Genomic DNA, 14,990 nt, shown 5'->3' with positions numbered 1-14,990 from the left:
TTATTAGATAATCAGAGAAAAAATTCGGATAATTCCGAACATATCAGATTTTGCGGATACCACTCTTCTGCCCAAGAGAATGACAATCTTACTTGACATACTTAAATTTAGCAATTTTACATAAAAAATGTCCTTAAGCATCTTCAAGAGATTGACTAAATTTTAACTATCCAAATCAAAATTTAGCTATTCTTTTTGTTTTTAAAACTCAGAATTCATATAGCATCTCTAAGAGACTATCTATTCCCACTCTCCAAATTCTAGCAAGAGAAGGATGACAAGAGGGTTCCACCCACATGAGACTCACGGATAGCAATTGTGCTAGTGAGAGAATGAGTTGCTAGATTTGGCCATTGAAGACTCAAGTTTAGCCATTCAAATAACATGACAAGTCAAATAGTCATTCTCTTGGAGGATATTTTTTTTATAAAATTATCAAATTTAAGTATGACAAGTGAGATATCCATTTTCTAAAAGAATGACTATTTAATTTGTCATACCATTTGAATGACTAAACTTAAGTCCTCAATGACCAAATCTAGCAACTCATTCTCTCACTAAACAATTGCTATCTGTGGATCCCATGTGGGTGGAACCCTCTTGTCATCCTCCCCTTGCCATGATTTAAAACACTAAACAATTGCTATATGTGGATCCCATGTGGGTGGAACCCTCTTGCCATCCTCCCCTTGCCATGATTTAAAAAGTGAGGATAGATAGTCTCTTGGAGATGCTATTAGAATTCAAGTTACCCAAACTAAAATGAATAGCTAAATTTTGATTTAAAGAGTTAAAATTTACCCATTCTTTTGGAGATGCTCTAACCAAAATCATAAAGCATTCAATTTGCGACAAATCACCCAAATTAGCGGGTCCCAAAAATCTCATCGACGTGAAAGATCACAAAACTGTCAGGCTATCATCCAAACCGCCTCATGAGTGACCGTAAAGAACCCCAGAACTGTCAAGCTGGATGGCGTGTTTTAACATTTCATGTTTCCCATTGCAAGACAATGTAGGGAGACAATACTCATGCGTGAATAAGATACCATGTTTTTTTTAACAAATGTTGGGCTACTGTTACACTACAGATTCAATTCAACAGCTGATAACTGGGGCTGCAACTACAACCGTGTTGACTGCTCCGCTGATTTTTGATTCTGCAAAGGGGATTCATCACTAGTGTCATGCGATGAAGTTGATTCGCTTGAAGAAGGCTTTGCGCCGGCGGAAATGATGTTCTTGAACCAGGCACCCTGGAAAGTAGGGCCGCTTCTGCTTTGGTTACTTGGGGACTCTGGTTGCGAGTTTTGATTTTTTGATGCTAGGCCCGCCATAAATCTGTATGCTACTCTACTGGCATTGACAATTTCTGTTTTAGCCTGCCTGAACTGCAAAACATAAATTCAGTCAAGAATCATGTTATAGAAAATATTTGGGGAAAAAACCAAATGACATATTTTTTAAAAAAATAATTTATGAATAAAAATTTTATATACATATTCTTAGTGATCTGAAAGTCAAGGATGGAAAATAAACTTCGGTGAAAAAAACCCTAAAATCAAATCCAAATTTAAGGTTGAAAATCACTAAATGCATTCAGTTATCCAGAAAAGATGGAAACCAGAACACATCTTCCTGAATCTTTACACGAATGGGTAAAAACAGTGCTAATGAACTAGATCATTTAGGATATGACTAACAGATTAAGCAAAGTTGCCAAATGACACTGAGTTATGCTAAGATATGGCCGACAACTGACAAAACGGGTAAAACCGAGCATTACGCTTTAACAGAAAGAAATAGATTATTTCAAAAGAAGTAAATATGTGGTCAACTTTACTTTTGTGGTAAAGCAAGGAATCTAAAAATGGGATGCAAACTAAGTAGTTGAATAGAAAAGGCTTTTAAATGTATCACATAATAAAATAACTCAACTACGTACTATCCGTTGTAAAGTCACAGTTACAATATCAACAATGAGAAAAAAGAAACTTGAGCATGAATTTATTCAAAAGTTATAAAAGGATCCTTATTGGAATGCACATGACACTCTGATAGCTGCTAATGAGCTGGACATGAACTGGGTCTAGTTGCAAGCTTGGGGCATTGAAGCTTAATACCATTATAAACGTTTTTTTAGAAAAAGAGCATCACAATGAATCACAACTCATTGAAAATTAAGTGTTATAGTGAAATATTTGGTTTAACACAGAACAATATTAAATCTGCCAATAGGCAAGGGGCGTGTGTAACAACAATAAAGCACTCCTAACAAGGAACAGATAAGAGAAGAACTTGCTGATGCCTAAGAAAAGTTAAAATAAGTGTACCTTAACTGCTGTGTTCTCAGCAACTACCACCGCGGTATCACCAGCATTGGCAAAACGATTAACCCAGCCTGCACAGTTTTTAACACAAGGTCAGCAAAACTTAAACTATAATGTACGCCATTCCAAATCTGCAGGAATAAAACATACTTGTATCATAGATAAGGCATGATTAATATAAGCAAGTTGCGAGCAAATCTCATTGATTTTAAGTAAAGGCATAGTAGGCCTAGCTTATTACTCCCTCCGTTTCCATAATACTTGTGTTTTGGGCAAGGATGTGGTCTCCAAAAAAACAATTTTGGCCACTATTTTCTATGGCAAAATATCTAAAAATATCAACAAACATATGGTTATTGAAGTATCTTACAAATTAATCTAAACATATAATTTCCGTGCTTCTAAAGTAAATATTTTAAAAGTTCTTCATATTCAAAAGTTTTTGACTTAGCCTTGTCCAAACTCCAAAACAACAGGTATTATAGAACCGGAGGGAGTAGTACTGCCTTTTGTCAGTTGATATAGTTCTGAAATCAAGTTCTAATGTAATAGCATACAGCCTAAGACAGTTAACACCTCTAAGACAATGAAATCCCTCCTGGTAAGCTGCAGCACTACTCAATAGCCCTCTAACAAAATAAAACAGCCAAGAATTTGAATCCAGCAACCTGCTACTCTCTAGCTGAGTAACTACCAAGTTGTACACCCATATCCCTGCCCCCACAATGTCCAATTTGTAACAAATATCCTTCATTTTCTCAAAAGCATATTTTTCCTAACCAACTAGATCTTACTATGAACTAAATTAGAATCTGCTCTGAATATATCTATCGATGCTAGACTCTGCACTTGAGAATCGAGAATTGATATCCCTTGCGCACACATGACATATGCATTGCACGGCCTATTACTAACCGGAAGAGTAGAGCTGCGAATCTCATGTGTCATACCTGGGAGCTTGGGGACGGCGAGCCTCTCGCAGAGCTCGTCGCAGAAGTGGTTGCAGTTCCTGGAGAGGAGGTCATAGGAGTGGCCCGGCCAGTTGCGGCTGAGCTCGCGCAGGATCCGGTTCACGGTGGCGATGGAGCACTCGGTCTCCCCGAGCACGATGCACTCGCGGTAGGTGTACATGGGGTTCTTCCCGATGGGGCAGCTGAAGACGCCGCTGCCGCTCTCGCAGAACCCGAACGACCACTCCTCCTCGCCATAGACCTGCATCAGGACCCGACCAAGGCGACGCCGCCGACAGGAGTCTCTCAATCAGGGAGGGATCTGGAGGAAGCGAGCGAGGGAATGCGGCCGCGGGATCTGGGGGGCACCAACCTGGACGGCGCTGTGGAAGATGCCGCCGAGGCCGATCCGGTCCTTGAAGATGCGGTTGATCTGGAGGATGGTGTTGTTCGTCTTCTCCGAGTCGCTGTTCGTCACGTCGTACACGTGGAGCACCACCTCCTTCATCTCATCAACACGGCGACCGCGCCCTCCCTCCTCCGGCGGCGGCGGGCGTTGGCCGCGTGGCTCGATTGGGGTCGCCGGCGAGGCGAGGCGAGGCGAGATCGAATCGTCGGTCGGCCGGGGCGGGTGGTGGTTGCTTTGCAGGTTGGAGGAGGAGGACGAGACACGACCGCGACACGGCTGGCTCGGGATGCACTTATCGGCGCGGCGATTTGGGTGGTGGAGGGGGTCACTGACAAGTGGGCCCAGGTCACCCGCTTTCCCGTTTCGTTTTGGGTTTTCTCTCCCCGTGTCGGCCACGGTCCATGGAGCACTGTTTTCTCTTGTCCAAGGGGATTTTTTTTAGATTTTTTCTAAATCAGAAATACTTTTGTACTATAAGATATCCGTATCTCGAGGTATTTTTATTGGACCGAAACAAATCTCTTTTTTATAGGTTGGCACTTAGTAATTCAAGGGGTTTTAAGGTATTTCTTTTTTGAAACAGGCAGTTCATGCTCTATTTGTTTATATAACTTGACTTTTATGCTAAATAGTACTCGCTCTGTCTTAAAAAAAATGTTTTCTACAAATAAATCTGGCTATCCTGGTTCATCAGTCGAAATTCGCTCTTTTAAGGATGAATTGCGTATAAATTTAAATAAACATATATTTTCTTTATAATCGACTTGTTCAACAATATAAGTCACCCTTACACTATTCATATAACTTTTTTGGGTTATTTGAAATAGACACCATTAAATTTAAAAATTTTAAAACACCAACTTATAAATCATATAACCCAAAAGTCAGCTTAAAATCTCAAGCCAATAAGCTGAAGCCGAAGCATTAATGTTTAGACTTTAAAACTGATTTTTTTAGTTTATTTTGAGGTTTTTTAATTGTAGCTTATTTTTTTAGTGTTGGGTTTTAAATTACTAAAGCATACATATGAAAGTATTGTCCATAGATCTCTTTTTATTGCTCAGTTTATTTTTTCATACCTTACCAACCATATACCAAAAATCAGAGTGGAGATCATTATGAGAATAGTCAAACAAGAGATATTTATGATACCAGATCCAAATTAATAAAGTACATTTGATTTGGCATTAATCTATGCGGTGAGGCAAAAGAAATTGGTGCTTCTCAACAGGTTCACCTTACCGATGGTTACTGTGGTAATTTATCTTAATACCGAGGTCCTGTAGCAGAAACAACCGAGATAAGGTTTAGCAAGATTTGTTTGAATTCAATTTTTTCTTAGAAAGGAGAAAATATATCATAGAAGTAGCAACTAGTCACCTACTCTATAATTCTATCTGGCGAAAAATATAAAAAATGAATTAACTTCATATTATTGCAGCCAAACCAAAATTGAAACTAAAAATAGTAAAAAAATAGACAAATGAGCTAGGCCAATAGTGAGCACTATTCATGAAGCTTAGGCCCACTTGAGAGGGAAATGTGATTCAGTGTCTCCAAAATATAGCAAATGTCATGTCAAAATTTCCATGCAATTCATATATGTACATTTTCTATATGTTTCTAAAATTATCTGTAATTTTTCTACTTTTTTAATTTCATACAATTTTTAGTTTTTCGAAATTTGTTATCTCACAAACGAAGTTCGATCTGGATCAAGATAAGTTACATGATTGTTCATCATCATCTTATCTATATGCGGGGTTTTTCGATCTGTTGTAATAATTTTATATTTATTGCAATCTTGGTTTACACCAATTTTCATATTTGGTTATTAAGTATCCACTGTATATTTACCAAAAGGTAACCCACCCCAATGCGATGGGATAAAATCGACTTCATGAAAAGATCAAGCTACACATGGTCAGGGCATGCATGCGAGTAGGGATGTAAGTGGACCAGCCCCATAAACCCATTTATAGAACAATTAATGGATAATCGGTTTAATTAACCTATAAATAGATTGACGGATTGACTAATTTATGGTTGACGGCCTGGCCCATTTATGCCCATACATGCGAGTTTCAGAATTTCAATTCCGGTAGAACTAGTCTTTTACCTAAGTGGTACGGAGTACTATATATGATTTCTGTCCAAAGTCCAAACGTATGCTACCAAGACAGGACGAATAGATGATATTACGGTGATGCATGAGATCAATCATGGAATATCAGGCCTTGTTTAGTTTCAATTTTTTTTTCTAAAAACATCACATCGAATTTTTGGACACCTAAATAAATCATTAAATATAGATAAACTAAAAAACTAATTGTACAGTTATGAAAGAAATCTTGAGACGAATCTTTTAAGCCTAATTAGTCTATGATTAGCCATAAGTGCTACATTAATCAATATGTGCTAATGACGGATTAATTAGGCTCAAAAGATTCGTCTCGTGGTTTCCAGGCTAGCCATGAAATTCGTTTTTTCATTCGTGTCAAAAACCCCTTTCGACATCCGATCAAACATTTGACGTTCTCCCAAAAATTTTCTAAATCTAAACACCACATCAGATAATCACCCCAGCTGTGTGATGTGCCTCAGAAAGCCAAGGCAACGACTCAGAGTCAATTTGTACCTTCCTTCATATTAAGAAGCTAACCTATTTATCCCTAGGCTTGCAATCATGCATATGGTAGATTACTATTTTAATTGTTAGCAACTGGTTCATGAAGATAAGTGAAAACGGCTGAGATTCAGAGTGGTCTCTTCTTGCTCGTGTTTGTCTTCTGACAAACATAATATGTCTAGCTAGAATTGCGTAGGCTATCCCTTTTATCTTTTTCCTCATCGCTATGCAACGAGAGATGATCTAATTGAACTAAAAAGATAAATTTATTTTAAGACAGAGAAAATAAAAAAACTCTAACACAATTGCCCCTATCTTCCACATGATGTCAGCATAGGAGTAGTTTGCACTATGGCAGTCGACGTTGAATCGTGGATGCTAGGAATAGGAAGGTGGTGTTAAAGTTGCTGACTAGCAATAGGGAGGGGGAGTCAGAGCTGTAATGCTCTTTCCTGAGAAGTTCCTGTCAAGAAGATAATAATAGTGTAGGATGAAAAGTGGACAGGCAATGGCAAACTCTTTAATTCAATACATTGATGGTTTTAATTGACCTGAGGTTCTACTTATATCATGTCACTTATGGTGTACAAAATAATTCCTTTTCTTTATCGGAAACCTAGAGACAAGGAAAAATCACAAAGGGTCAAGTCGTTTACCCAGTTTGTTATCAGACGATAGATGATAAAGATGGTCCTATCAACCTAGCAGTAATATACAACTTATCAAGTATACTCCCCCCGTCGTACAGGGGATTTCAACTTTTTATTTGTAATGTTTGACTACTCGTCTTATTAAAAAAATTAAAAGTATTATTTATTTTATTTATTATTAAAATTAGTTTAAGTATTACTTATAAATTTTTATATTTGCACTAAATTTTTTAATAAGACGAATGATAAAAATTATAAGTGAATAGTCAGAATCTCATATATTATGGGACATAGGTAATAGGTAATAGTACATATTATTGTCGATTTGGCTTCCCTGACTTATACGGTGTTAATCTTAGCCTTTCAATTGAAGAAGAATGGATAAGATCATGTGCCATAGTGCGAATAAACGGAGGTTACTGGTTGTAATTTTGCAGTTCTCACAAAATTCTTTTTGCCGTTCGATACTGTTCACATTTCACAGATAGGGGCCAAGCTACAATACTAGGTTCAGGATCAAGTGACACCGACTATAAATTGATGCTATAACTGACTATATAAACTTGTAGCTCATTTTCTTTTTCCTTTCTTTATCTACCTACAAATTTGATGTCTTAATTTCTCTAGACTGTTTATAATACTTTACTAGTTTACTGTATTAACTCGTTATCGGTATCCATGGTGCTCATCTGTTGGCTTTGAAAGGAATAAGCAACATGACATATTTGCAAAAAATAAATTGTGAATAAAACTTTTATAGATGTGTTGTTAGTAATCTAAACCCAAGCTGAAAAATAAAACACGATAAAAAACACCTAAAATCAACTCTAAATTTATAATTGAAAATTCTGATTTTGATTTATAAGCGTAAGCATAATCGAAAAAACGATTGTGCATGATTTCATCAGCTTGATGCATGCCAACTATTTATCATTGCGCTTCATGAACGAATCTCAACATTAACAACGCAACTGTTCAACTACAGCCTACAGGCACATCCAAGTACAGTTTCTTCCATGTCTCCGGCGTCCGTTGCAACGCCCGGCCACCTCGCCGTCGCCGTACTCTCCCTCCTTGCTCACCGCCTTCTCCTCTGTTCGGCCGACGTTGATTTCATCTACAACGGTTTCCACAACGCCGCCAACCTGAGCCTAGAGGACGCGGCCTCCGTCTTGCCCGGCGGCGCGCTGCAGCTCACCAACGACAGCAAAAATATCATGGGCCATGCGTTCTTCGACTCCCCGGTGCAGATGGTGCAGGACGCCGCCGCCGTCGTCTCCTTCAGCACGGCCTTCGTCTTTGAGATCGTGACCGTCGGCAGCGGCGGCGGCCATGGCCTGGCCTTTGTCGTCGCCGCCTCCAAGCTGCTCCCCGGCGCAACCGCGGAGCAGTACCTTGGCCTCCTCGGGAAGGACAACCTGGGCAATCTCTCCAACCACGTCTTCGCCGTCGAGTTCGATACGGTGAAGGCGAACGGGCTCCTAAACGAGACGAACGACAACCACGTCGGCGTCGACTTGAACAGCCTCGTGTCCAACGTGTCGGAGCCGGCCGCCTACTTCGCCGGCGACGGCGGCGAGAGGACCAACGTGACGTTGGAGAGCGCGCAGGAGATTCAGGCGTGGGTGGAGTACGACGGCAGCAGCAAGATCCTCAACGTCACCATCGCTCCGGTGTCCGTGACGACACGGCCTCGTCGGCCGCTCATATCGCGCCCCATCGACCTCCTGCCGATCTTCAAGCAAGAAATGTACGTCGGCTTCTCGTCGGCGACGGGGAAGCTGGCGAGCTCGCACTACATCCTCGCATGGAGCTTCCGAACCGGTGGAGCTGCGCAGCCGATCGATCTCTCTCGGTTGCCGAGCGTCCCGAAGAAGCCGGAGCCGCCGCCTTCCGCCTCCACCGTCATCAAAATCGTCGCACTGTCCTGCGCTGCCACGGTCACGGCGATCATCGCGTCGACCGGCGTCGCGCTCTGGCTGCGGCGGCGGGCCGCGCTCGCCGACACGCTCGAGGAGTGGGAGCTTGACCACCCGCACAGGTTCCCGTACAGAGAGCTCCACATGGCGACCAAGGGGTTCAAGAACAGCGAGCTCCTCGGTGCCGGCGGCTTCGGCCAGGTGTACAGAGGCGTGCTCCGGCGATCCGGCGACGTGGTGGCCGTGAAGAGGATCTCGAGCAACGCGAGGCAGGGGATGCGCGAGTTCGTCGCCGAGGTCGCCAGCCTCGGCCGCATGCGGCACCGGAACCTCGCCGAGCTGCGCGGGTGGTGCAAGCGCGGGCAGGACCTGCTCCTGGTCTACGAGTTCATGCCCAACGGCAGCCTCGACGCTCTCCTGTTCGGCGACTGCGCCGCCGCCGGCAAGTCCGCTTCGCCGGCGGCGACGCCGCCGCCGCTGACGTGGGAGCAGCGGGTGAGGATCCTCAGGGGCGTCGCCTCCGGGCTGGTGTACCTGCACGAGGAGTGGGAGCAGGTGGTGGTGCACCGCGACGTGAAGGCCAGCAACGTCCTCCTCGGCGGCGACATGGGCGCGCGCCTCGGCGACTTCGGCCTCGCGCGGCTCTACGAGCACGGCGGGGACCCGGCCACGACGCGCGTGGTCGGGACGCTGGGCTACATGGCGCCGGAGCTCACCGTGACCGGCAAGGCCACCACGGCCACCGACGTGTTCGCCTACGGCGCGCTGCTGCTCGAGGTGGCCTGCGGGCGCCGCCCCATCGACCCCGTCACCGGCGTGAACCTGCTGCGCTGGGTCCGGGACCTCGGCGTCCGGGGCGAGGTGGTGCGCGCCGTCGACGAGAGGCTCGGCGGGTGCTACGACAAGGAGGAGGCGAGGCTGGTGCTCTGGCTCGGCCTCACGTGCAGCCAGGCGAGGCCTGAGGCGCGGCCTAGCATGAGGCAGGTGTGCCAGTACCTCGACGGCGAGGAGCATGTGCCGGAGGAGGCCGTGCTCGTCTTCTCCGACGCCGATTCCGTTGACTTCGGGTTGTTCACGTCCCTGACATGGTCCTCATGCGCGACAATGTCTGTCGGCTCGCTCCACGGTGGCCGGTGAACATCGGCCAAGTTGCCGCGGCCAGATTTGCTCATGTACCAGAGTTGCTTATCATAGTGTTTTCCAAACCACTCGTTACCACACGATTATCACAGTAACCGTGGTTACTGTCACGATACGATAATGATAATACTATGATAACTATACTAAATTCAAACAAAGTTTAAAAATAATTTAAAATTTTAATAAACCTTATACGGTTTACCGTGGGGCACGCCGGCAGTGAGGCCTACCGGCAGTGAGGCCTACTGGCACATATCGTAGCTGCATGGTATCACTGTAACAGTGAGCAGAATTGGAGCTAACTTAAGACTGACAACTTTGATATTAGAGCAAAATGGAAATAGCATGTATGAGAGAAGATGTCAACTCTGATATACACGGGCAGTTCAAGCCATTGTGCACACAATTACAGGCTTAGATACATAAGAAAAGTTATACGATCAACCGGTATAATACAAGCCCGGGTTAGGGCTATCTGAAAAGAGATACAAAAGCTGTTTCTTTAGACAGGCCTTAAGAAAAATTGTCACTATAACAATAAGGGATTCATGCTCATTCGCCCAACAGGTGGGCATAAAATTAATACATGCACAAAGCAGGGGAGGTTTTGGCTTCTCTAGAGCTACAGATCTTCATATGCCTGCGCTGATAAATTGCTCTGTACTCCAGGCAAAAGAAATGCAATGTGTTATAAATAAAAATGAGGAATTGTAATTTTGAAATGTCCAGGTATGGATAATTCACATTTTGAACCCTTCTAAGAAGGTCTTAAACAAAAGAGAGAGTATTTAAAATGGTGAATGGAGACAGTTGACTATTGAGAATTATTAGCAAACAGGAAATATGTGGCAAGCAAGGTATAAATATCATTCTATTTCATAGATTGAGTTATGAATAAAATTTTATTCAGCAGTAAATTATGAGCATAAAAACTTAGTGCTCCAGGCATTCAGTTCTAGAAGAACAGACATTTTTCCCAGGGTCTAAATTAGTCGATCTAGCAAGCTATCAATACGAAGCCTGTAAAAAGCATTTGCAGGATGCCAGAATTAACCATCTACAAAATTTGAGATCATTGGTTCTCTCGAACAAACCTGAGATTTTAGTAGGGAGGATTCGGATTGAATGCCAAGGATTCCCTCCAGATAAGTTCTTTTATATGTTCTTCGGTAAAGGATGGCTGCTCAAAATCAAAGCTGAAAGGCGCTGGGCAGGTGGGTTCTTCATTGATGTCATGAAGAGAAGCCAAGTACGGGTGATGAAGAGCCTCATCAACTGCATGGAAAAATAATGTTGACTTTACAGTTAAGACAACACAAATGAAGTAGTTTGTGTAAGTCCATGTACCAGTAATCCGTCTGCTTGGATCAAACACCAGCATTTTCTCTAACAGGTCAACTGCGCCAGGAGACATGTTGCGGAAGCGCAAGCGGAAGTCCTGCCTGGGGTACTGAGGTAGCTGTTTCATGTATCTTTTTGCATTATCACTCCGAAGAAATCCTAGGCTTGAGTCATCTGGCGACCCTATCAGCTTTTGAAAAGAAAATGGCCTGATTAATATTGATACCGCTTGGGTTCCAGGGACACAATTCAGAAAGAAAAACAACAGAAAGAATGGTCCTACGATAGACGATAGTCAATCAGGAGTGATCAAGAGAGGACAATTCCACAAAAAAATGAATTAATTGCAAGAAATTTAGTCCAAATCTGCATCTCAGATCTTAATATGCCGTAAAATGTTGTTTTATACTACCAGAAGAAAAAAACACATCTATATATTGATACTAAATAATAAAAAGTGTCTCTTATTCACATACCCCCAAAAGTACAGTTTAACATGTTAAAGTAGAAACTAAAAAGTAGGCAAGCAATGAATCAGAGAACGACTTACTTCAGTGATCAATTTTAATTGTTGGATGTAATCCCTTCCAGGAAACAGGGGTTGACGAGTAACAATTTCCCCAAGTATGCACCCAACTGACCAAACATCAATAGCAGCAGTATACTGTGAACAGTTCAACAGCAATTCTGGTGCTCGGTACCACCGAGTGACCACATACTCTGTCATGAGATCAGTCTCCGTAGTGGTCCTTGCGAGCCCAAAATCCGCAATCTTGAGATCACAATTTGCATTAAGGAACAAGTTGCTTGGCTTCAGATCACGGTGCAAGACATTTGCTGAGTGCACATATTTTAGCCCTCGTAGCAACTGGTACAGGAAGTACTGCAAAGCAAAACATGCCCCTTATGATTTTTGAACAGGATAAACAAAACAATGTTAAGCTGAAATATGGATAGGATGAAGAAACATAGTAACCAAAGGAACAAGATGCATGCAATCACTGTCTAGATTTTCTGCAAGCAAAATTTGTTTCAGCAAAGCACAAAATGGAAGCAACAAACCTGGCAATGGTCATCAGTCAATGGTTGATTTGAGCGTATGATCTGATGGAGATCAGTATCCATCAACTCAGAAACAATGTACACATCATTAAAATTTTCTCTTCTTGGGGGGCGAATTATGTCCTTTATGGCAATAATCTGCGAGCCAATGTTAAAATCACAATCAAACTATATGATACAAATGTGTGAATGAAAAGTGTATAACACGCTTTACGGAAATGAATACCCCACTCCAGTTTGTATGTTCAATTAAAGCAAACAGAACTACTCATAGAGATAGAAAACCAAACAAGCCACATGAGTGCAAGGTTGTTAAGTCTTAAAAATCGAATTGAGTCATCCCTCTACCAACTTGGCCGACTAGTCGTGACTATTTAAAACTAGTGTTCTAGTTCACTAGTCTATTAGACCATAACAGCATATATGCTGGTTGTCTCTACTGTCAATCTGCTCCCGTCCTCTCTCCTCTCTGCTTCACTTAGTAATAATGGGCCCGATGCACCAGGCCTCCCAAGTAAGGCCCAATTTTCACCATAGCAGTTCAGTGTTACTGCCCTTACCCCATAGCATCTTATGCGCCAACAAGTCAAGTCATGCCCCTTGGATGACTTGTCAATTAGTTACATGATAACAGAATATGAGTGCAACAATGAGTGGCATAAAAGGGATAGTGTGATCTTTCAGTGGTGTACAAGGAAGTTGTACTAACTAATAATAGCAACAGTAATGCATTCTTTACAAGTTAGTACAGAAAAGTCTGAGTGTTGTTGCCGCTTTCTCTAACAAATTATGGAACATGATGATTGCAGTGGAAAATGCCTTCCAAAGATGGGTTATCAATGTAAACCAAATGCGAAGCACAACCAATAAATTACCTAATAGTGGTAAAGCTGAGTTCAATCAATAATTGCTAGGAATGTCAAACCAATAATAACAAACAGCTCTTACATTCTCGTGGTCCATGTGGCGGAGCAGCTTGATTTCTCTCAAGGTCCGCTTGGCATCGATGTGGTTGTCGAATGCATTGCCAATCTTCTTGATGGCAACTTCCTCGCTGTTTTCCGAGTTAACAGCCGCACTATGAATAGGAAAAACAAAATCCCAATATAAGCACATCTACTCTACTACTAGTAGTCAACCCTTTCACATTTTTTAGGGCCACCGCGACACATTTCCCCCACAATCTTATGCTCAAAACACAACACGCGGGCGCCAAATCTAGCGCACCAAGTGTCACGAACACACCACGGCCTCGCGCGCGTGCAACTCGGATTCCCTATTAATTACCGGGCAATTCAAACGCATAACCCCATCCGCGGTCCGGGAAAACGTACCAGACAATGCCGTAGGCGCCCCGGCCGATGGGGCGGATGGGAGGGGTGTACTTGGAGGAGACCTCGAAGAGGTTGCCGTACACGTTGTACAGCACGTAGCGGCCCCCGTGCGTCGCCATCCCCCTGATCTGCGAGCCGCCCCCGCCGCCGCCGCCGCCGCCCCCACCGCCGGAGGAGGGATCCATGGGCTCCTCCCCTCGCCGCCGCCGCTGCCGCCGCTCGCGGGGGGAACCGGAAAGGGGGGACGTGGGGGAGCTTAGGGTTTGGCTCTCTCGGTGGCCGCGACTAGTAGTCGTTGGTGGGCGGAAGCGGAGCCGAAGGGGAGGAAGGAAGGAAGGGCTCTCTCTCCTCTGGTGGGAGAAGCTTCCCTCTTTTTGACTCGGGCGGCGACTGCGGAATGGGGATCGGAGCGAGCCGACGACCTCCTTGGGCGGTGTTGGGAGAAAACGGCTGTGGGTCGGTTATCTGTTGCCAAACCTACCTCGCTCGAGTTCTTGCGTTCGAATCCTAATATCATCGATTCAAATCTTTGATTAATCCATTAAATTATTTTAAATGTATATTTAATTTAATACAATTTAAAGTAAAAATTGAAGCTATAAAAATATAATAAAGGGTTTGTTTGGTACGGCTCTAGCTTCGACTTTTTTTTTCTGTTGAGCTATAGTCCAATCAAAAGATTTTCAGCTTAAAAAAGATAAGAGTAGAACAAGTTAGAGTAATTAAAATGAATTAGAGAGGTAGAGTTGACCTTAAGCAGCTTCACTCTTGGCTTAGTTCAGAGAAATTAGAGCTCTACCAAACATGCTTTAAATCTAAAATGATGTATTATCATACCTAATTCGGTTATCGATCTGGTCGAGATCTTAAATCATTAACCCGATGCTAAATCATGGGTTATTCACACATTTTAAAGATAAATTTAACACCCGCATATCCCTTAAAATAAGTATTTTTATCTAAAAAAGTATAACCAAACCTAGAAATATGTAATTGATAATTCATAACCGATATCTAATGATAAGATTAGATATAAGTGAAGAATTTGAGATATGATGACATAGAAAAATGTTATATGAAAGTAAAAGATGTGATCAACAAGGTGAAGGTGTGAAGAATAAACTATTTCAATATAAAGAAGACGCGCCTGAGGCTTGATCCATCGAGCACCATGTTGGTAACCTTAACACCTAGTTGGCGATACTAGTTTTAATTGTGGCAAGATC

At 42.9% G+C, this 14,990-nt stretch overlaps 3 protein-coding genes across 3 annotated transcripts; 1 reads left to right on the top strand and 2 right to left on the bottom strand.

The window, feature by feature from the left end:
- Window positions 1–936: 936 nt before the first annotated feature.
- On the bottom strand, window positions 937–3,955 carry LOC102714955 (deubiquitinase DESI2-like). Its single transcript, XM_006661934.3, has 4 exons — window positions 3,654–3,955; window positions 3,281–3,542; window positions 2,334–2,401; window positions 937–1,391 (listed from the first exon to the last, which is right to left on the bottom strand). The coding sequence occupies exons 1-4, from the start codon at window positions 3,786–3,788 to the stop codon at window positions 1,125–1,127; spliced, it is 732 nt and encodes a 243-aa protein (XP_006661997.1). The 5' UTR covers window positions 3,789–3,955; the 3' UTR covers window positions 937–1,124.
- A 3,985-nt stretch (window positions 3,956–7,940) lies between these two features.
- LOC102701862 (L-type lectin-domain containing receptor kinase SIT2-like) lies at window positions 7,941–10,143 on the top strand. Its single transcript, XM_040528293.1, has one exon. It carries the CDS (start codon window positions 7,985–7,987, stop codon window positions 10,022–10,024), a length of 2,040 nt encoding a protein of 679 aa, XP_040384227.1. The 5' UTR covers window positions 7,941–7,984; the 3' UTR covers window positions 10,025–10,143.
- A 223-nt stretch (window positions 10,144–10,366) lies between these two features.
- Window positions 10,367–14,220, bottom strand: LOC102701584 (mitogen-activated protein kinase 6). Its single transcript, XM_006662481.3, has 7 exons — window positions 13,765–14,220; window positions 13,379–13,508; window positions 12,431–12,568; window positions 11,919–12,251; window positions 11,375–11,558; window positions 11,122–11,302; window positions 10,367–10,685 (listed from the first exon to the last, which is right to left on the bottom strand). Exons 1-6 carry the CDS (start codon window positions 13,947–13,949, stop codon window positions 11,130–11,132), a joined length of 1,143 nt encoding a protein of 380 aa, XP_006662544.3. The 5' UTR covers window positions 13,950–14,220; the 3' UTR covers window positions 10,367–10,685; window positions 11,122–11,129.
- Window positions 14,221–14,990: the final 770 nt, after the last annotated feature.

The sequence above is a fragment of the Oryza brachyantha genome, chromosome 10 (genome assembly GCF_000231095.2).
Source record: "Oryza brachyantha chromosome 10, ObraRS2, whole genome shotgun sequence".
NCBI classification, from domain to species: Eukaryota; Viridiplantae; Streptophyta; class Magnoliopsida; order Poales; family Poaceae; genus Oryza; species Oryza brachyantha.
The sequence above is the reverse complement of the archived record's forward strand: the minus strand, read 5'-3'. Positions and strand labels throughout refer to the sequence as shown.

Bases quoted from the DNA above. Each gene is read 5' to 3' on its own strand.
- LOC102714955 (XM_006661934.3), bottom strand. From the start codon at position 3,788: ATGAAGGAGGTGGTGCTCCACGTGTACGACGTGACGAACAGCGACTCG. The intron at 2,402-3,280 runs GTATGACACATG...AAAACTGTGCAG, and splicing joins CGCCGTCCCCAAGCTCCCAG to GCTGGGTTAATCGTTTTGCC. The intron at 1,392-2,333 runs GTACACTTATTT...TATGTTTTGCAG, and splicing joins CTGAGAACACAGCAGTTAAG to TTCAGGCAGGCTAAAACAGA.
- LOC102701862 (XM_040528293.1), top strand. From the start codon at position 7,985: ATGTCTCCGGCGTCCGTTGCAACGCCCGGCCACCTCGCCGTCGCCGTA.
- LOC102701584 (XM_006662481.3), bottom strand. From the start codon at position 13,949: ATGGATCCCTCCTCCGGCGGTGGGGGCGGCGGCGGCGGCGGCGGGGGC. The intron at 12,569-13,378 runs GTAAGAGCTGTT...ATTGGCTCGCAG, and splicing joins GCCACATGGACCACGAGAAT to ATTATTGCCATAAAGGACAT. The intron at 12,252-12,430 runs GTTTGTTGCTTC...TTTGCTTTGCAG, and splicing joins TGACTGATGACCATTGCCAG to TACTTCCTGTACCAGTTGCT.